This window comes from Cricetulus griseus (genome assembly GCF_003668045.3).
Source record: "Cricetulus griseus strain 17A/GY chromosome 1 unlocalized genomic scaffold, alternate assembly CriGri-PICRH-1.0 chr1_0, whole genome shotgun sequence".
Lineage (NCBI taxonomy): Eukaryota > Metazoa > Chordata > Mammalia > Rodentia > Cricetidae > Cricetulus > Cricetulus griseus.
Window position 1 is genome coordinate 261,071,790 of NW_023276806.1, and position 21,326 is coordinate 261,093,115.

At 49.7% G+C, this 21,326-nt stretch overlaps 4 protein-coding genes across 15 annotated transcripts in view; 3 read left to right on the plus strand and 1 right to left on the minus strand.

Moving 5' to 3' along the window:
- Tspear (thrombospondin type laminin G domain and EAR repeats) overlaps nt 1-21,326 on the minus strand; it is a 168,945-nt gene that overhangs the window by 110,915 nt on the left and 36,704 nt on the right. The window lies entirely within an intron of this gene.
- On the plus strand, nt 3,944-4,855 carry LOC103160441 (keratin-associated protein 10-3-like). 9 transcript variants are annotated; one of them, XM_027394308.1, is made up of 3 exons: nt 3,944-4,139; nt 4,215-4,401; nt 4,516-4,855. In XM_027394308.1, the coding sequence occupies exons 1-3, from the start codon at nt 3,944-3,946 to the stop codon at nt 4,853-4,855; spliced, it is 723 nt and encodes a 240-aa protein (XP_027250109.1). The 9 variants fall into 9 exon arrangements, with proteins under 9 accessions (XP_027250109.1, XP_027250108.1, XP_027250110.1 ...); XM_027394307.1 differs by having other exon boundaries at nt 3,944-4,109; nt 4,215-4,411; nt 4,481-4,855; XM_027394309.1 differs by having other exon boundaries at nt 3,944-4,064.
- LOC100759130 (keratin-associated protein 10-4) lies at nt 9,509-10,426 on the plus strand. 4 transcript variants are annotated; one of them, XM_027394312.1, is made up of 3 exons: nt 9,524-9,654; nt 9,721-9,877; nt 9,944-10,426. In XM_027394312.1, exons 1-3 carry the CDS (start codon nt 9,524-9,526, stop codon nt 10,424-10,426), a joined length of 771 nt encoding a protein of 256 aa, XP_027250113.1. The 4 variants fall into 4 exon arrangements, with proteins under 4 accessions (XP_035307406.1, XP_027250111.1, XP_027250112.1 ...); XM_035451515.1 differs by having other exon boundaries at nt 9,509-10,040; nt 10,188-10,426; XM_027394310.1 differs by having other exon boundaries at nt 9,509-9,674; nt 9,735-10,426.
- LOC113833357 (keratin-associated protein 12-1-like) lies at nt 15,721-16,035 on the plus strand. Its single transcript, XM_027394333.1, has one exon. The coding sequence runs from the start codon at nt 15,721-15,723 to the stop codon at nt 16,033-16,035; it is 315 nt and encodes a 104-aa protein (XP_027250134.1).

Consider the following 21,326-nt stretch of genomic DNA (forward strand, 5'->3'; position numbering starts at 1 on the left):
AGCCCAAAGGACAAGCCTTATCTACAATAGCAGGTGAGACGGATGCCGAGAGAGGAGGGAACAAGAATCAAAAGCAACTAATTATAAGAACTGACTGGTGTAGGGGGCAAGGAGACCCTTATGCTCACAGATATGCACTAGGGGAACATGGAATGCTAAACACACAGGATTGTTCCTTCAAGGGAATGAATGCAAAACCTGCTTTCCACCCAGGAGGCTGATGACCTTTGTGCAATCTGTGTGGCCAGAGGCTTTTGGGCATCAGACCCTTCTCTAGACCCTTTTTGCAAATTTACTTCCTCAGACAATCTACAGAACCCATTTTTATGGAAGGTGTCATTGTACTTTACAAAGAGTCTTGAGGTAGTTATGCCTGGGCTACATTTAGTTTACTTTGTTCCTCAAAGTGATTTAGCATAATTTTCTGTTAACGTAGGATTGAATTAATCATCACAAGTTTTCACCCAGTTATGCTGTGTTTAAATAAGCCTAAAATAAACAGTTCAGGGTCAGGCTTCCAAAGTTTGAACCAACACAGGCTACCAGTCAGGTTGTGCCAAACTGCCTTCTTGCCTCCCACGGCTTGTCACTCTGCTGCCTGCAAAGGCTGCAGAGACCCTCGCATACGATCAGGTTCGATCACAAGGCTGAGCAGGCAAAAGGAAAGGTTAGAAGCTGGAAAGACAGGTGAGCTTAATATTCTGAAAAGCATTAACCAGTATGAAGGCAGCAAGATGTGCCCAGCCTCACTGGCCAGCAAGATATATGGGGCACAATGGCCCAGCTTAACAGGAGCCTCAGCAGGACAGGGAAGAGAGCGATGAACAAGCAGGGAAAATACATGAAGAAAAGTTAGAAAAATTAATGACAGGACTGAGGTTCCCAGGCTTCAGAGGAGCAAGTTAGCATTGAAGAGGGACAGGGTTTTTTTACACAATGAAGGAACTGTGAGGCTAGATGGTCATGAGGGCTGCACACTGTGAGTGTGTGCAGTTCCATCGAAATGTGCCCTTATAATTAAGGTGGTAAAGCTGGGGTATACGCTATTCCAATAGAAAATAGTTGAAATATTTCCAGGAATAACTGAGAACCTTCCCAAATGTAACAGGACACCCTGTACTTCATGCCTAAGACGTACAATGAAGAAGAAATTCAAAGGTCACCAAGGAGACACACTGATGCAGTTACCACAAGACAATTGAGGTAGTTAGATGCCCAGTTGTCACCTGAACCTGAGGCCGGGAGGCAATGGGGTGGTGGGCTTAACGGATAGGAAGGAAACTGCTCAGAAGTTGACATACAGCCAACTGCACACAGAGGAGAGCTGCCCTTGGTGGCCATTAGCGGCAGTCCCCAGCTCCTTAGGAAGCTGAGGCAGGAGGATGACAAGCTCCTTATACAAGAGGAAATGTATAAAAGGACTGAGACCCTATAAGGACTCCAACATGGAATGCTTTCCAGGCACATGTAGGAGCCTAGGCTCAGCCCTCAGTTACATGAAAGAGAAAGAAAAGGAAGGAGACATTAAGATATACCTGCACAGGTAAGAGAGTCCTTGGTTCAAAGACCTGCTCTACAACATTTGATCTTTATTCATGACAGAAAGGATTCAAAATAGCATTCAAGGCCACATGGAGAAATGAGGTCTGTATGTAACAACTGTCTACAACATCTGGTCTCCAGACTCCACGGAGTGTTCCTCTAACACCTGAGTTCCCTCATTTGTCACCAGCCATGGTTCAGGGTTCTCTTCCAGTCCATCTTGTTTACAAAGCCTCACAGCCATGACCCCTCATTTCCATGTGTGATTTTAGTTTTTTTTTTTAAAACTCCTTTGCCTTTAGTCGGGTTAAACATCAGCCAGTGTTGTTCTTCGTTGCCACGGTTCCCACTGCTATCTCAGTGTCATGGCTCTAATCTGTATTTCTTGTGTGCTGCTGGCTCTGAGTTCCGTCTGCACTTCCTTTTCCTGGTTCCTTGGGGTGTGAGTTTAGATGACTGGTCTGGGCTCTTCCTTCATGACTATGAGTTTCCCTCTTGCGCTGTTTTGGCTGCATCCCAGCTTGGTTTTGTTATGTTTTCATTTTCATCCTCCTCTCGTACCTTCCAGCATCTCCCGACCCCTTTGCTATTTAAGTATGGATTCTATTTCTACAGACTGGCGAACTCTCCAGATCTCATTCTGTTTTAATTTCTATTTCTTTCCGTCAGGGTCAGAGACGAGGCCTCATTTGATCTCAACTATTTCAAATCCCTTGAGATTCATTTGGCCTGAGCTGGGAACTGACCTGCAGGATGGCGAGAAGACGCTGCTGCTTGGCGTGTTCTGTGTAGCTGTGCACCTAGCTCTCCGAGCTCTCTGTGCCATGGCCTGTCTTTCGCCTGCTTGCCCTTTTACTTCTTCTTTTAAAAATGCTATACTAAAGCTCCCTCCAGAGGCAAAAGATTTAGGAAGGAATAAATGGATGACTCTGAAATGAGGTCAGCTACCTGGGAAAAAAAGAAAGCAGCCATGATTCTTGGAAAAGGTTTAGACCAACTGAGGGTCTTGGAAAGAACTCTCTCACCCTGTTGATCTGCCTGCAGTCTGTGCAGTGTGCTCTAGATTACCCTGTTTTGTGAGCTATCACCTGTGCTTGGGTGGTCTTTGGTGATGCAGCTGTCTTTGATTAATTTCAACTCCTTTAAGTAACCCCTCATCCATATCCCTGTATGTAGCTCCAGTGAAACTTGTCATTTCACCAAATTGGACTTTGGTGGCATGTGAGTTTCAGTTATGGGTTCCATATCTAGGGGGAGCTGCAAGTCCTCAGGACATCAAGGCTCATTTGTTTCCTTGTTATTGTGAATAGGGTGGCAATAAACATAGTTGAAAAACTTTTTAAAAAAATACTATACTAACAACGGCTTTCTCGCATTGACAGCTATTGTCTGTGTACCGGAGCTGTTGAGTTCTTTCCTGTTCAGCTTTATATATCTTGAGGTCTATAGGATGACAACCATGTGTTCTTGAAAGATTGATCTCTGTATGGATGTTCAATGCCTCACCATCTCCTAACCGATTCTGACTGTGCGGCACACCCTGTCTGCTTGCTGCTCCAATCTCTGTGGTTACTGTTTGCAGGTGTCTCTTCCCTCATTACTCTCATTGTCATTCATCTGTGTCTTGGTGTCTAAAATGTGTCAACTGACCTGGGCCGGTGTATGTGACCTGAGATGGCCACTAATTAAAAAACATCTGAACGAAGAGCCCAGGGCCGATAGCTTCACCGATGAGGGACAGTAAACTTAGAAAGGAATTATGACCTCTCCTGCCACTGCTCCCCACCCACAAAACACAATCAAACTGACCCCAGCATCACAGGAACGGCTAGTGCAGCACAACTGGGTGTCGAAAATGAAAAGATGACTCAACCGAGAACCCAAACAGAACAGCAGATCCCAGGGGGCTAAGGGACACTGGAACCAGAGGCTATGGAGGGATGCTCTGGCCACAGTGCTGGTCTCGGATGCAGAGGGAGACAACTCGGTGATGGGTCCATCACCTCTCTCCCAGAGAGGCTGGACCACCCTCTGAGGATGGGACTGGAGGATACAATAGTCTTGGTGTTCAATGCCATCACCAGGTACTCTAACAGGAGGCCACAAGGTAGAGGGCACAGGGTCAGCCCAGGAAGGCCATGCTTTCCCTCCAGACATGCCTATTTTTAGGGCAACCAGCTCAACAAGAGTTTATGACTGAGCCCTGGACACCCTCTAGATTGAACAACAAGGAAAGGGAAGGGTGCAGAGCTTCCTGCAGCAAAATACACCTGGGGGATAAAAGCCCAGAGCCCAGAGCCCAGAGCACCTCACACACACACACACACACACACACACACACATACTCAACACTCAGTCACTCAACACACTCATACATTCCCAGATCCCAGCCAGCCCCGCCATGGCCACCTCCACCATGTCTGTCTGCTCTGACGCTTGCACCAACTCCTCCTGGCAGGTGGACGACTGCCCAGAGAGCTGCTGTGAGCCCAGCTGCTGTGCCCCCAGCTGCTGCCAGCCCAGCTGCTGTGTCCCCAGCTGCTGCCAGTCCAGCTGCTGTGCCCCCAGCTGCTGCCAGCCCAGCTGTTGTGTCCCCAGCTGCTGCCAGCCCAGCTGCTGTGTCCCCAGCTGCTGCCAGTCCAGCTGCTGTGTCCCCAGCTGCTGTGCCCCAGCCCCCTGCTTGACACTCATCTGCACCCCAGTAAGCTGTGTGTCCAGTCCCTGCTGCCAATCTGCCTGCTGCACACCCTCATGCTGCCAGCAGTCTAGCTGCCAGCCATCTTGCTGTACTTGCTCCCCCTGCCAGCAGTCCTGTTGTGTGCCAGTTTGCTGCAAACCTGTCTGCTGTGTGCCAGTCTGCTGTGGAGATGCTGCTTCTCCATGCTGCCAGCAGTCTAGCTGTGAGCCCTCTTGCTGCACCTCCTCTCCCTGCCAGCAGTCCTGCTGTGAACCCATATGCTGTGAGCCTTTGGTTTGCGAACCTGTCTGCTGCAAGCCTGTCTGCTGTACACCCATCTGCTCTGGGTCCTCCTCATGCTGTCAGCAGTCTAGCTGCCAGCCCTCATGCTGCCAGCCATCCTGCTGTGTGCCTGTCTGCTGCAAGCCTGTCTGCTGCAAGCCCTGCTCCAGCGTGTCCCTGCTTTGCCGGCCTGTGTGCAGACCTGCCTGCTGTGTGCCCACCTCCTCCTGCTGTGGCTCCTCCTGCCAGCCCAGCTGCTGCAAGCCCTGCTCCAGCATGTCCCTGCTCTGCCGCCCTGCCTGCTCCAGCCAGGCCTGCTGTGGCCTCTCCTCAGGCCAGAAGTGCAGCTGCTGACCCTGAGTCCTCATCTAGGGTACTGTCCCGCACAGGCTGCTTCTGCTCTAGTCATTCCCACCCTCTAGCCTTGACCACAGAGGACTAGCCATGGCCATCCAGAGCATGGTTGGCTCCTAAGTCCTTCCCTGCGGCTGCTTAATGGAGCCTCACTGCCTCCTTAGGCTCCAAGTCATAAATTTGTCCCAATTCCAGCAGTCCTAGCTTCACTTGGGCTACAATGCATATATTCTAGTAAGCCTGCCTTTTGGATCTGGGGCACTTATACTTTTGCAAAGGACCTGAATCCTGTTCCCAGTGTAAATTGTAATTCCCTTTCCGGGGCATTTGTTGCCCTCTTCTGGCTTCTGTGGATACCTGCACTCATTTGTACACACACACACACACACACACACACACACACACACCACTAAATAAATAAATAATAAATTTTTAAACTTGTCTCCTGCTGACCTGTGTCTTATGTGTGGCATGGGGTGGGTGGGACCTAGCTCAAGGATACAGCCTGGCTCTTCTCAGAGTAGCTCCTTGGTATCTTGGTTAGGAGAAATGTGACTACCAGGCAGCCATGGACCCCTGAGCCATATCTGTCCTTCCCAGCCCCACAGATTCTCTTGAGCACTAGTGTCCACTTGAGCATGACCCTCCTACTAGGAAGCCTCGTCCTCAGCCAGCCCTTTATGGCACTGCTCCTTCTGCCTCCAGCCTTCCCTGCAGCTCTACCCTCCCCAGGGTCCACATCTATACCAGGGCCAGCTCCAGCCAGGACTCTGAGGCCACAATAATGCCATCCTCCTGCAGTCTTTTGGGTGCCTCCTGCCAATCAATCCAGCCCTCCTGGATTCCAACACATTTCCTGCAGCCCTTCCAAGCAGCTGCCCCACACAGCATGGGACTGATGTCCTTTCTTCCTGCCAGACCCAACATCCCACCCTGCCCAAGCACAGGGACCACATGAGTAGATGCTGGGTACACTGTGATGATTAATACCGCCAACTTGGCAAGATCTAGCATCACCTTGGAAACAATCTGTCAGTGTATGTGGTGTCCCCTTCTCAGGCCAGAAGTCCAGCTGCTGACCTCAAATTCTCATCTGGGTACTGTCCCCCACAGCCTGCTTCTCTACTGTGCTGGTTATTTCTACCCTTTAGCCTTGACCACAGAGGACTAGCCATTGGCCTCCACAGGCTCATGTATTTGAATGCTCGGTCCCTAGGTCATGGAAATGTTTCGGGAAGGATTAGGGAGTGTGGTCATGTTGGAAGAGGTGTTTCTCTGGGCAAGGACTTCGAGGTTTTGAAAGTCCAAGTCAGGTCCAATCTTGGTGGACTGAGATGTGAGCTCTTAGCTATTGTTCCAGCACCATGCCTGCATGCCTGCCGCCTTGTCCCCTGCCCCATCATGATGGTTATGGACTCACTCTCTGAAAATGTAAGCAAGCCCCCAATAAAATGCTTTCATCTATAAGTTGCCTTGGTTGTGGTGTCTCTTGACAGTACAGAACAGTGACTAAGACAGCATGTCTGTGAGGGAAATTTCTGAATTAGGTTGACTGAGATGGGAATACCTACCCTGAATGTTGGTGGCACCATTCCATGGACTGTGGTCCGGGACTGATTAAAAAAGAAGAAGAAAGCTGAACCCCACCATTTCTCTCTCTCTCTCTCTCTCTCTCTCTCTCTCTCTCTCTCTCTGTGTGTGTGTCTCTTTGTCTCTGTCTCTCTCTTTGTCTCTGTCTCTCTCTGTCTCTCTGTCTCTGTCTCTGTCTCTCTCTCTCTCTCTCTCTCTGTGTGTGTGTGTGTGTGTGTGTGTGTGTGTGTGTGTGTGTGTGTGTATCTGCTTGCTTCCTGGCTTCAGATGCACACCTGACTCCTGCCACTATACCACCCCCACTATGACAGACTGTGTCCCCAGGAACTCTGAGTCAGATAAACCTTTTCTCCCCTTAAGATGCTTTCCTGTCAGGTGTTTTGTTATAGGAACAAGAAGAATGAATAACTCACTGGGTGGCACCAGCTGTGCCACCAGGTCCTCAATCACGGGGCTCCTGTGTTCAGGGAGCCACCTCCCTTCCCTCACTCAGAAGACCACCTGAGATAACCACCAGGGGCATCCCAGCACCAGAGACCAAATGACACAGCCTCATCCACTTTCCTGGGGGGCAAATCTACATGGCCATAGATAAGAGATCCCAAAAGACCATGATAGACACATCCTTCTGTGGGTGTTCAGTGGCCAACAGGTAAGGCTCAGCTTCACTAGGGGTCAGCCCCTAACACATGTCTGTCCCTCTCTGATGCTCCAATGGCCATGGGGTTGGTGCAGAAGCCTGGCAGGGGAGGACTCACTGTGACCTCTGACTGCCACTCTCACCTCTGCACGCTGACACTCAAAACACAGGGCTTCACCCGCCTAGTGACCCTTGGTAGGCCAGTCAGGAAGTGTGTCCCCTGTCTCTTTCCTGGTCTGGCCACATGGCAAGACAGCTTCCAAAGCTATTAATCACAGGGTGAGCCTGGAACTCTGCCAGCCCAGCCCCAGACATCACCCTGGGAGAAAGGAGAACATCTGTCCACATAGAGCAGTATCCTCTCAGGTCCTGACAACAGACAACAGGAAATTATCCAAATGTCTGTCCTGACCCTGAACCCCAAAGGAATAAATAAGTAAATAACATTGAGAGACATAGTTGGTCTTTTAAATGGACCAAGGGAATTTTAAAGGCAAATATAATTAAATAAACACATCAGATGGGAACAGGAATGAACACGTGGATTCAGAAGGTTTTAGTTTTAGGTACAATAGGACAACATGGGACTGACACAATGAAGATTTTGGTCTGATTCTTCAGGCATAGGCTCTGGTGGTTTTAAAGGTGTCTTCCATGGAAAGACCTTTCCCACAACATTTACAACATCCTGGAGCTGGGGCAAAGCCATGGGGCTCCAGAATTGATCTAGTAAGACTGCTGGATCCCTGGTGCTAAAATCAGTGGGAAGAAGCAGACAGAGAGACAGAAGGACAGAGGGACAGAGAGAGGGAACATGGTATACAGTAAGAGACTCTCACTGCCGTACAAAGTCTAAAATGTCAGCTCACAATGGGTGGACCCAGTGTACAAAAGTCAAACAGCCGAGTGTTCCAATCTGGAAACTGATGAGCACATCCTGTGTGAGGTCTTGCAGTCTGGACCACAGAGGAGAGAGAGTTTGTAAACTCAAGGGAACTTTGCTGGAGTCACAGGGACATTCCATTCAAATCCCAAGACGAAACCACACCTCTGTGAAATTGAAGATTAAATGTCTGTAAGAAGTTAAACATTGGCAACTCGGCATAAGGATGAATAACAGACTCCAGTGACAGAATGTGTCTGAAAAGAAAACCAGGATGATCTGGCAAACAACAATATTAAGAATAAAATTGAGGAAATGGGAGAATTGAGACACGTTGAAGGCTCACACCAGAAGGACAATGTATAGAATCACCAAAGGGAAAGCCAAGAAAGGAGAAACGGGCTTTAGGATAACCCTGAGATGAGATGTCACACTGCAACAAAGAAATACACAGCCTGGAAACAGATTCTAGAATAAGAAGGAAGAAAGAAAACAGACAGAAGTTGAAAGACAGAGTAAACTGTCCGAGAACTCCAGTTGTCTCTGTTCAGGGACATGGGTACCAAAATAACAGGCATTGTCACCTGGGCTTAGAGGGACACTGGTTCAAACCCAGATTTTTTGTTTGTCTGATTGTTTTTTTTTTTTTTTCTTATGAGACAGGGTTTTTCTGTGTAGACATGACTGTCCCGGATCTCACTCTGTAGACCAGGCTGGCCTTGAACTCACAGAGAACCACCTGCCTCTGCCTCTTTAGACCTGGGATTAAAGGTGTGCGCCACCACTGCTGGTCTCCAAACCCAGAATTCTATACCCAGCCAGACTATCTGGCAGGCAGGCCAGGAGCTTCTGAAATGTGGCCACTGTGGGATGTGGAGTCACTGGCCTTGGAACCATGGCAAAATGAAAACAGAAAAAGCTCAGAGTCTGCCTGGAAAAGCCGAGTGTCTCAGGAGGAGGACCATGCACTGCAGGGGGGAGACGCCACCCTGTCCGAGCATAGTCTCCCTCACAATGTACACACAGCTTCCTGTCAACAAGCCTCTGAATCAACTGTGTTGTATATGCCTTGCATCTTAATAACATTTGGAGAGGGACAGGGAGAGGGGCTGTCATTAAGCCCCCAGGTGAGTTGTATTATGTAAGATATGTGTGCTTTTATTTTGCGTATGTTTTAAAATGTTTAAAGCAATAATAATAACAATAATAATAATAGGTCCCAGTCGCTCAAGCACAAGAGGACAACTACAGAATCCACTGCCATGGAGCACTGCTTACCTCCAAAACCTCTCAGGGGAAGTGGCTTCAAACGTTTCCCAGGCCTTCAGCCAAGTTCAAACAAAAACAAACACAGGTGAGGCGTACACACCACTGATGACCAGCGCTAATGAGGGGTTTCCAGTCAGCCAGTAAGCAGGAAGGAAAGCCTGAGAAGTTTCTCACCTGGACAACACCAGCCCAGAGTGGTATAAAAGCCGACAGCAGCCCCTCACACTCACACACACTCACACTCTCACAGCTCCTACCAGACCTGCCCACCATGGCCACCTCCACCATGTCCATCTGCTCCAGTGACCTGAGCTACGACAGCCGGGTTTGCCTGCCCGGTTCCTGTGATTCTTGCACTGACTCCTCCTGGCAGGTGGATGACTGCCCAGAGAGCTGCTGTGAGCCCAGCTGCTGCCAGTCCAGCTGCTGCCAACCTAGCTGCTGCCAGTCCAGCTGCTGTGTCCCCAGCTGCTGTGTCCCCAGCTGCTATGGCCCAGCCCCCTGCCTAACCTTCATCTGCACCCCAGTGAGCTGTATGTCCAGTCCCTGCTGCCAATCTGTCTGTACCAGCTCCTGTGAACCCTCATGTTGCCAGCAGTCTAGCTGCCAGCCCTCATGCTGCACCTCCTCACCCTGCTGTGTGACTCTTTGCTGCAAGCCTGTCTGCTGCACACCCATCTGCTCTGGGTCCTCCTCATGCTGCCAGCAGTCCTGCTGCCAGCCCTCATGCTATCAATCCTCTTGCTGTGTGCCTGTCTGCTGCAAGCCTGTCTGCTGCACACCCATCTGCTCTGGATCCCCATGCTGCCAGCAGTCTAGCTGCCAGCCCTCAGGCTGCACCTCCTCACCCTGTTCTGTGACCCTTTGCTGCAAGCCTGTCTGCTGTACACCCATCTGCTCTGGGTCCTCATGCTGTCAGCAGTCTAGCTGCCAGCCCTCATGCTGCCAGCCATCCTGCTGTGTGCCTGTCTGCTGCAAGCCTGTCTGCTGCAAGCCCTGCTCCAGCGTGTCCCTGCTTTGCCGGCCTGTGTGCAGACCTGCCTGCTGTGTGCCCACCTCCTCCTGCTGTGGCTCCTCCTGCCAGCCCAGCTGCTGCAAGCCCTGCTCCAGCATGTCCCTGCTCTGCCGCCCTGCCTGCTCCAGCCAGGCCTGCTGTGGCCTCTCCTCAGGCCAGAAGTCCAGCTGCTGATGGGCTGGATCTCTCAGCCTTGGCAGTCTACATCTTTGTTCCTAAGCGATTCTCCACTCTCGGGAACCCCTGGAAGCTTCCTGGGGCCACCAGAGTTGTCTCACTATGGATTGGGAGCTACACAGATGCTGCCAATGGGGTTTGAAGGTGCCACGTGACTCCTCCCCCTACAAATGACTCTGTGACACAGAGAGCAGCCCCAGGAGCCTATGTGACGGGTCCATTGCTGTGTGCAATAAAGTGTTCATATCAGAAGTTGGCTATGTGCATTTTCTGTAATGTCCTGGATCTTCATACCCAGTCTGCCACAGCCTCGCCTGTATCACTTGGTTATTCAAATACTCCAAAGAGAATGACCATGCCCTGGGTACCAGGAGGAAGACCTCACGGCTGCACTGCTCAGCTGTCTAGTGCATGACAAAATGCCTGAGGAAAGGTTGGCTTGGGCTCACGGTTTCACCTGTGATCTGCCATTGCGATCTGTCATTGCTTTGGGGCCTGTACAAGGCACGTGAGAATGGGAAGCAAGTAAGAAGGGAAGGAGCCAGTGTCTTGCCCTCTTCGAGGCATATCCCCAATAACCCAATGTTCTCCTACTCGTCCCATTTCTAAAGATTGTACCGGCTCCCAGCGCCACCACAGGCTGGGGACCACGTCCACGCCTTTAGCACACAGCCCTTGACATTCCAGCCCAAATAGTTTATTAGTTTATAAGCCCCCCCTCTCTCTCTCTCTCTGTCTCTCTCTCTCCCTCCCTCCCTCCTCCCTCCTCCTCCTCCACCTCTACCTCCTGCTCCTCCTCCTCCTCTTCCTCCTCCTCCTCCTCCTCCCCCTCTCCTTCTCCCTGAGACAGGGTAGCCCTGGCTGTCCTGGAACTTGCTCTGTAGACCAGGCTGGCCTCTTGTCATAGGGTCTCTTTAAAGGACAGGGTGAGAAAGACTAGAGAGACTCCTGGAATGTGACCCATGCCCTCACTGGCTCCTGTTGCGCACGTGCCCCCATCCCCACACTGGCAGTGCTATTTTGGGAAACAGTAGATCATTAGTAGACGGGACAATCTGGGAGATGGGCTACCTCTGAAGGCGGCACCTGACCCCCAGTTTGAGTCCAATGAAACACTGGCTCATGAAAAAGACTTCTGTGAGAACTCAGGATTCTATGTCCACACAGAGCTGCTCAGCCAAGTTTTTCAGGTGCCGCCTGAAAACTTGGTGTGACCCCCCCAAGTTTGGGGGGTCACAGAGCTGTGGTCCCAGGGGCCAGACAGTCACCCCAGCTGGCAGCAACCTTGGTTTTGCAGGAATCAGAATACACAGTGGCCACACCTTTCATCCCAGCACTAAGGCGGTGAGTTTGAGGCCAGCCAGAGCTACACAGTGAGACCTTGTCTCCGTGTCATGGAGGCTTCCACCCAGATTTCAAAGGAAAACCTGGGAGGCCAGGAGGTGTGTGGTGATCAGGGTTAGTCTGGGCAGCCCCCTGAGAAGGTGTGAAGCTGTGAGCTTAAAAACCAAAGGTGTAAGGAGGACCCTGGGTAGCTGGAGATGCCAAATATGTGAAACTCCTGCCAAGAACAAGCCACAAAGCCGTGTGGGCTACAAGCAGCATGGCTACAGAGGTGGCGATGCCCAAGTCCTTGCATTCACATCACAGCCCTGCCTAGATGCCTGGCAGGGCTGCAGGAGTCAGTGTCGTCCTGCTGGGTTGCAGTTTTGCTTTAGTCTGACTTTGCCAGCCCTTCATTGATCCCTTCGAAAGAGGAATGCTATTCCACGTCCCGCATATCAGAAGCATGTAACTCATTTCCTAGTTTTCAAGAGCAACCCAACGGAGGCTTTTGAACAAAGTGGGAACTGTGAAGGCTGTGGGGATTTGAACTCAATTGAGTCATGGAGGGCTAGGGCAGCGTGTTCCTGTATGAGTATGAACTATCACACCAGCCTCCTGCACTTACTGCTCATCCCCCCAGGGGGCTGGTGGTGCTAAGAGGAGGTGTGATAGAAACTGTGGGAGGTAGGAGCTAGAGGGAAAAGGTCACTGGGGTGGGAGAGAGTGGTTTTAAAGCTTCTGTGTCATCCCTGGTCCCTCTTCCACCCGCTCTCTGATTCCTATCTGTCTGGAGGTAACTGGCCTTGTCCTCTGCACACCCCCTACCACCATGACACTTTCCTCACCACTAGTCCAGAATCAGACAAGCCAAGGAATGAACCAAAACCTTTGCAACCACGAACTCAAATACATCTTTCCTTCATGAAGCCAGTGCTGCCCACACTCACGGTAGAGGGAGAAGTGGATTGAGAAGAACTCACTTTACATTGCAAGTTCACCAGGCTGCAGTCCAAACCTTGGCAGTGAGTGAGACTGCTGCCATTGCCACTTACAAAGTCGTCCTGGTAGCCAGAGACAACTCTCCCTGCCGTGTCTGGTAGGAGTCCATGAAGTGACGGAGTAGCATGAAATGTCACCACTAGGCTCTGCTGGACTGGAGGTTCCCCCAAGGGGATGACAACACATGCCAGGGGCTTTCCATGGGATGTTGGGTGAGCAGGGCCCCAGGGAGGATGTCCCCCTACGCCAGTCACATGCTTGCAATACACAGAGTCCGTCACAGAAGCTCCTGAGTGACTGTCTGCCACAGATGAGTTGCACTGGTCAGCTCTGTCCATACAACTCCTGTTTCCCGACCTTCCTGGTTTCCAGTGAGCCAACAACCTGCTCCTTGACACCATCAGACATCAGAGCAAGGGTATGGCAGCTGTCTCCTCACCTTACCCCCTGTGCAGCCTCAGGAAGACACAAGTCTCAGACACTTGACCTTGAACGTTAGCCTCCTGAACATGAGACAGTGGCTTTCTGTTGCTCTAAGTGACACCACAGCCAGCCCAGCTCCTGTCTCACCCCTGGTCTTCTAGTCTCCCACCTACCCCAGGATTAGCTAGCTGTAGCCAGAAACCAGAAACACCAGGTCAAGGTAGATGAGTATGTTCCAGGCTACAGAAGGACCAAGGACTTGGTGGCTTCCAACATTGCAGACTTCCAACAGCACAGCTGAGGAGGCTGCCCACCTGGATAGGTTCTTCCTAGTTAAGCCCAGGCATGGGAAAGGTCTCACCTGGAGGGTTCAGGGGAGAATGGTTCAGAGGTGTCTTCAGCTTCAATTCCCACCTATCCCTGCTGTTGTTCAGAGCCAATCCCTCAGTGTCCTGTCACCTTCTCCGGCCACCCTCCTGCCTTCTTCAGACGCTATCCCTGCAGTGACACTGGGCCTCCGCAAACCCCATGATAACTGCCCCTCTGTGAAGTCTCCCTGCCCTGTGAGAACACAGGCGTAGATTGTATGAGCAGCTACTACTCTGCCCTGAGTGAAAGCTTTCTTCATTATCTTTACAAAGAGGAGGAGAGGTTAGAGTGGTGGACATTCAAGTTAAATTCTTGGACTGAAGGGGAGTCAGGACTCCAGCTTGTTGCTAAGTAGAGACCAATAATTACCTTCAGGGACCCAAGATACCAACACAGACACACAGACACACAGACACACAGACACACACACACACACACACACACACACACACACACACACACACACTGACTCACCAAAGCAGCAGCAGGAACAAACTAGGGAAAATAAGAGCCACTGGGATACAGGATACTGAAGCGAGTTGACCCTCAGGGGTGGTCACCCTGCTGCTTAGGGCCTGGGCCCTGAGCCCCTCTGTGTTGAAGCTTTAAGGTTCTCGGGGACAGTCCTGAGCAGTTTGGAAGACTGACGTGAAGCACAGACACAGGATGCCTACGACTGATGCTTGTATTCTTGTTGCTAGTAGTCAAGGCTGAAGGATGGGGGGCAGTCGTCTGCTTCACTTGCTGCTCTAGTGGCCTAGTGGCTTTGTTGCTGTGGCTTTGTTGTTGCTGGGGGTGGAGTCTGAATGGAGCTATAAGTCACAACATGGTGGAAAAGTAGTCATGCAGCTGTTCCCATCTCTGAGCTGGGAGGGCTACGGAGGTCACAGGTGCAGTAGCAGTCTGCAGGGCTACAGGGGAGGAGCTGTAGAGGAGAAAGGGCAGGAAGGCTGCTGGCAGCATCTGAGGTATAGCAGCTCATAGGGACACACAAAGGGCCTTCAGGTCACAGGCACACATCAGGCTGTCTGACAGGGCATAGGCAGAAGAAACCTGTCAGAATGGAGCATAGTTACATGTAGGCCTGCATATCAGGGCCACACGGGGCCTAGGAGACAGCAACAGTTTCCACAGCCCTGGGCTTGGCAACAGTTGTGGGAATACAGTCAAGGAAACAGGGCAGGAAGTCACTCATTCCAACTGCTGGACAGCTCCCTGGGCTCTCTGGGATCACAAATGAACCCCTGTATCAGTCACTACACAACACGGTTAGGGTAGGGGTTGGTATTGTCCACCAAACAGGATCGAGAATCATGATAAGTCTCTGAGCATGCCTGTGAGGGTTTGTCGTGACTACATTAATTGATCGGGAAGACTAGTCCACAGTTGGAGGCACCATTCCCTAAGCTATATGTGTGGAGAAAATAGCTGGGCATCGGCAGCAGTCATCCTCTCTGCTTTCTCAGACCAGCTGCCTCCTGCTCCTGTTCACTCGGCTTCCCCAACATAATGGACTGTACCTTGAATCGTGATCCAAAATAAAGCCTTTCTCCATTAAGTTACTTCTGTCAAGTGTCTGGTCACAACAATTGAAGCAAAACCAAGACAGGTGGCTGTATTAAGGGGTGACGGCAAATGTTTTACACTGTTTTGTAACCCACCATCACGGCCTGAACACAATACCTGGTGACACATATGCACACAGGCATGCTGCTGTCAATAAAACTTTATTTACAAAGACAGGAAGTAGGCCAAATTTAGCCTATAGATCCTAGTTTCCCAGCCTCTGTGATAAAGTTTTGCATTTTATAATTGAAAGTCAAAATACATAATAAAAAGCCTTCACTGATAGTAAGAGATGAAAAAGAACAGGATACGAAACTAATCCAGCCAGTGCCGCTACGGACTCAATAATGGCCCAAGAAACAGCACCACAAAATGCATGTAAGCCAAACCAGAATATTCCTGTTTGTAGATGGAGAAGTTGTTTATGGGGAGCCTGACTCAGGAAGATGCATCCCAGAATAACAAGTCACTGAGGGACAAGTGACAGCATCAGGCAGAAGACCAGCTGCATTTTGGGTAGTTGGGACATAGGGCTGGGTATAAAAGCCACCCCAGGAAGGAACACCAGACATTGCCACCCTCCTCCAGACCAGCCAGCATCTGCCATCATGTGTCAAGCCAGTTGTTCCTCAGGCTGCCAGCCGGCCTGCTGTGTATCCAGCCCCTGCCAACCAGCCTGTGTGCCCTTGAGTTGCAGGCCTGCCATATGCGTTCCTGTGAGGTGCCAAGTGACCTGCTGTGTGCCTGTGAACTGCAGGCCCACTGTGTGCATGGCTCCCTCCTGCCAGTCCTCTGTGTGTGTGCCCGTGAGCTGCCGGCCAGTCTGTGTGACCTCCACCTGCCAGTCATCCGGATGCTGCCAGCCCTCCTGCCCCACCCTGGTCTACAGACCTGTTTCCTGTAACACCCCTTCCTGCTGCTGACCAGTGTCTCCAAACCAGCTGCTGCCACTTGGGACACATCTGTCCCTTCTCAACACCTGTCATCTGTGAGACAGGTGGGAAGCATGTCCAGCCAACCCTGGAACTGTGGAGAGAGGGTACCGAAGAAGAATTCAGTCTCTCCCTGACCCAGCCCAACTCCCAGGGATGTCCTGACTCCTAGTGTCCTGCTCTAGCCCTGTGAGCCAAAAAATTGCTTTCCCATACAGCTGATGTTCTCTTTCATCCACACATACTTTTCAGGTTCTCACTCTGTAGCCTTGGCTGTCCTGAAACTCACTATGCACACCAGGCTGACCTCGAACTCACAAAGACCTGCCTGCCTTTGCCTCCCAAGTGTCTATATACTTTTTAACAAAAGATTTACTTTTATGTGTATGAGTGTTTTCCCTACATACATGTGTGTTCACCACATGAACGTATTGCCTGTGGAGGCCAAAAGAAGGTTCTGATGTAGAATGAAAAGAGCCAAAGGAAAAAACACCCTGCCCTGGCTAGACCCAAGACCTGGGCCAAGGAAAAACACCCTGACCCTGACTTGACCCCAGGATCAGGGCTTGAAATGCCACCAATCCATTCATTTACCCTAGAGTCAGCCTGCAGAATCCCACCAATCCTTGAGCTTTGTCAAAAAGCAGAGCAAACCAACCAAAAAAAAAATAAAAATCAAAAATGACGCAGATAAGTGTGTTAAAATATCATTTCCGTGTGAACAGGTGAGGATTTAAAACTAAGACAGAGTCAAATGGATACAGTCAAAGACAAAATGTATCAGGAACGAGGAGTTCCTTCATATGCTCAATGATTGTACTTGATGTAGTCCAAAGTGGGGTCACTGGATGGGAAGATAGGTCAAACAGAAGTAGTCAAAAATATAAATACAAAGAGAAAGATGGTTAGGGCAGGAGGAAACAGAAACAAAGCACCAAGGCACTCTGGGATGCTGGATCGTCATCTGTGGATGAAAGTGTGTAATTAGCATGCCCAGAAGGAGCGAGACCATTCTGAGAGATACTCATCATGTCTCACTCTAGCTACCTGTGCCTCGGAAACAAGATACTCAAGGGAACTGGAATTCCCTGGGAGTCTCTTGCTAGGAAATAAAAGGCTGAAGCCTGGGACCAACCACGTGGAAACTTGTCTCCCAGGAAGAGAGCTCATGCAGACAACCGGTCTCGCCATCTTCTGAGACAGGCTCTCAGCTGAGATAATGACAGTGTACCAATGGCAGGACTGCTGAATTATATCTACCTCTTGTCTTGTATCTAACCCTTACCCTCATGCCAGGACCTGGAAGATGTACTTGGGGGAGTCATTGGATCTCTGTCTTTCCAATGTGGCCACCCTGAATCAGTCCCCTTTTTTCTGATTTTTACTATGACTTGTTTGTTTCATTAGCTCATCAAGGATGGACAGCCACATCTCAATTATTGGGGCTACCACCAGGGCCAAGCTCTGACCAATAATAACAAGAGACGCCCCTCTCATGTGACTTTTCCTACATGATGTGAATGTCTGCTTGCCTTGACCCTGATGAACAACCCAAAGAAATTATTTTCCAGTCCAGCTTGGTGAACCAATGAGTTTACTGGGCTTGCCTGCAGGAGCATGGACAACCAAAAGGCAGCTACACTACCGAAGAGTCTACTCTTGGCAATAGTTAACTGCTTACATAGCCTCAGAGAGGGGAGGAGTCTCCTGAGCCATCCTGTGAGTCCTCCCTAGTCCAGGGGGAACAGTAACAGACCCAAGTGTGTAAGGGTCTCATGCAGGTAATCATGGCTGCTCTGGTTCCAAGATGGCAACTGTTTGTCATCCTTAGAGGGCAGCATGCCATAACACCCCAAATAGGATGCATCTTCTTCAAACCAAAAATTAAAACATAGCTAGATATACCTTGTTTAATACACAACTGCCAAAATCCAAAAGTAATGAGGAATCTGTGAACACACAGATTAAACCACATGCTATGAACACAGAAGCAAAGTCAAGGATTACACCAGACATCGAATAAGAATCACATGCCTAACTGCTGAGAAGAAGCCATGCCAGCCTGTGGAAACCGAGGTGTCCTTCTACAGTGAAACGATAGAGGCTGACACTTCACTGACAGCAGACACACACCATCACAAAAGTCTTCAGGCCAAGGATGCTGCCAGGAGATAAACCGGGATCCACACGAGAGAGCGGTAGAGAGTAAGTACACAGAGTTAAGAACTCTGGAAAGAAGGATGCTCCAAGTCATCAAGCAGGCACACTGCCCAGGGGATACAGACAGAGCTGGCAGCAACAGGAGCCAGAGGAGCAGGCAGAACTTCTAGAGTGATGCTCAGCTGTAGTGACATCTTGCCTGTGAACCTGTAACGGTGGCCACACCCCTTTGGGCGTGACTTCAGGTGGGCAGAAGCGGAAAGGGGGAAGTGTAAGGCGTGGCTTCTCTGGAGTGTCTTTCTCTTGGGTCAGCGGATCCAATTGGAAGGGCAGAGAAGCGCTCCTGTGATTCTTTATTATTATCTATGTAAATGTTCCCCAATAAACACCCATTTATCATTTATCTTGGGTCTAGTGAAATCCTTACACTCACACCTTCACACAGCCACCAGAACATGGACTGTGCTCCCAGAAGCTCCCACTTCCTTAAGCATAGAGAAGAGGCTTCTGCCAGGGACAGATACACCAAAGGAAATCCAAAAGACATCTGTTGAGATACGGAGAGAATAAAACTCAGGAGGGTTTCAGGAATGGAGGCTTCAGAAGTGGGCAACAGACAGGTAAAGTCAGAGCCCTGGACAAACGCAGCAGGTAAGGGAAGAATACTGATATTCTCTACAAGGAGAACAGAGACGCATCAGTTCAGGCCACACAAAAGCTCCAGCTGAAATCTTACAGCTCATCAGGAGAAATGAATGCCCGTGAGATTCTGACCCAAGGAAGAAAATGAAAATTAGAAAACAAAAATGGCATCAATGCAAATGCAAATGGAAAGGGCTTTACAGGAAGTATCGAAGGCTGGCAAGATGGCTTATGGACGAAAAGAGCTTGCCACCAAGCCTGACAACCTGAGTTCAATCCCTAGGACTCAGATGGTAGAAAAGAACCAACTCCTGTAAATTGTCCTCTGCCCTATACACACATGTGCTATAGCATGTACACACACATACACACATGTACACATACACATGTGCTCACACACACAAACATACACATACTAAAATGTAGTTTTTTAATGGCAGTATAGAAAGACAGAGCAGCTGGGCATTGGTGGCGCACATCTTTAATTCCAGCACTCGGGAGGCAGAGGCAGGTGGATCTCTGTGAGTTTGAGACCAGCCTGGTCTACAAGAGCTAATTCCAGGACAGCATCCAAAGCCACAGAGAAACCCTGTCTCAAAAAACCAAAACCAAGAAAGAAAGAAAGAAAGAAAGACAGAGCAAAGGAAATCAGAAGTAAATTCAAATACATCAGCAATTACAATAAACATAAATAAATCAGACTATCCAGTAAAAGATAGAGATTGTCTGTTTGCTTCAAATCCTGCTTTATGTATCATCAAACTAATTTTCGCCTTTTTCCTATTTTGTAATAAAGCTTTATTGGCTCCTTGTCCATAGGTTGTCCTCTACTGGTGGGTGCTCCTATACCAGAGCTGAGTAACTTACGACACGGCCGAGACAGAACCCAGGACCTTAATATATTTACTTAACAAACATTTGTGGAAGAGTTGTCAAGCCTTGGTTCTAAAGTATAAAGAATAGAAGTGTTGAAAGTAAAATATTACGGAAAATACACCCAGCAAATCCTAACAAAAAGCCACCACAGGATTCGGTAAGATAAAATATTCAGAAATGTAAAAGGCATCATTTCTAATAAAGAACTCAGGGCAGGGTGCTGGGCAGCTTCATGGGGCTGCTACTGAGGACGGGAGCACCTTAAACCCTGGGAGAAGACTCAGAGGATGTTTCAGTCCACCAAGAAGATGTGACTGTCCTCAGCCACTGGGTACCACAGAGCTAAGCCTCAAAATTGCAAAGTCCATTGATCCCCAGGGCACAGGTCCCAAGCCACAGGGAAGGTAGACCAGATGACTGTTCTGATATGGATTCCCTCCCAGCATCAGATACTCAGGGCATATTTAACTTTAAATATATGTGAGACAACTTTGAATGTTCTCAAAGAGTTTTTATGCTTTCACTTTTATTTCTCTGCTTATGTAAACCTAGCTTTACATGCCATGTCTTTATCATGTAATCAGATTTTTCTCCTGCCACTTTTCTCTCTCATTCTATTCTTCTCCTTTCTTTCTCCTTCATTTACTTAACCTTACTGAATCTTTCTTTCCCTATCCTTGCACTGCGTTTCCTAAATTTCATGTATTTTTCACTACTTTTACCTTAACCCCTTTTAACTTAATAGCTTACTCTACATTATTTTGGCCATTTTCTTTCTTATGGTCATTAGTGATATAGTCATTGGCTCCCCTCACAGACTGAGGTGTCCTGGCTTGGCTGGTAGTCCCTGTGCTAATGCCCCTGTCTTTATAGACCTTCACACCAATTGCTTCTGGTCAGTTAGAACCCTGACAAGATCTGGGAGGGCTCCCGTGTCGTGTGCATACATGTGCCTCAGAGCTGTGTCCACCTGAGGGCAGAATGTGAGCTGTCTGGGTGAAAAACTGGGTACACGGGGCGGGGTGGGGGGGATGAAGCCCCTGGGATGACGGCTGAGCCGGAAAGGGACTCTGCAGAAACAAGGCCTCAGGGCCCTTCTGAAACCCAGCACATAAATCACAACCTCCATGTTGCTAGGACAGGGCACAAGAAACCCCAGGGCAGGGTTGGCACTGTTGGGAGAGCAAGGCACGGGAGCCACCACATACACACAGAACCCTGGCTGTTACACAGACCACTGAGGGCCACTGAGTGAGTTACGTTCTCAGACCCTATTCGAATGAGACAATAAGCTGATTAGAAGTGAAGGGGAGGGGAGTTCATCCACCTAGCCTGGACAGTCGCACCCCTGGCTGCCTCCCATACCTGTGACCAACCCCACCATGCTGCAGCGCCTTGACAGTCTAGGTGACCTGGGGCTGTCTATCCTCTGGCAACAGTCTCTACAGGTTGCATTCTCTGTAGCGCCCCTGCTGGCTATTAAGCATCCAGATCATGTCCCTTAAACCCCACATGCACTGCTCAGACCCTTCTGGGCCATGATGGCTGTACATTTGTCTCCCCTTCCTCACTCAAAAACAAACAAACAAACAACAAAAAAAAAC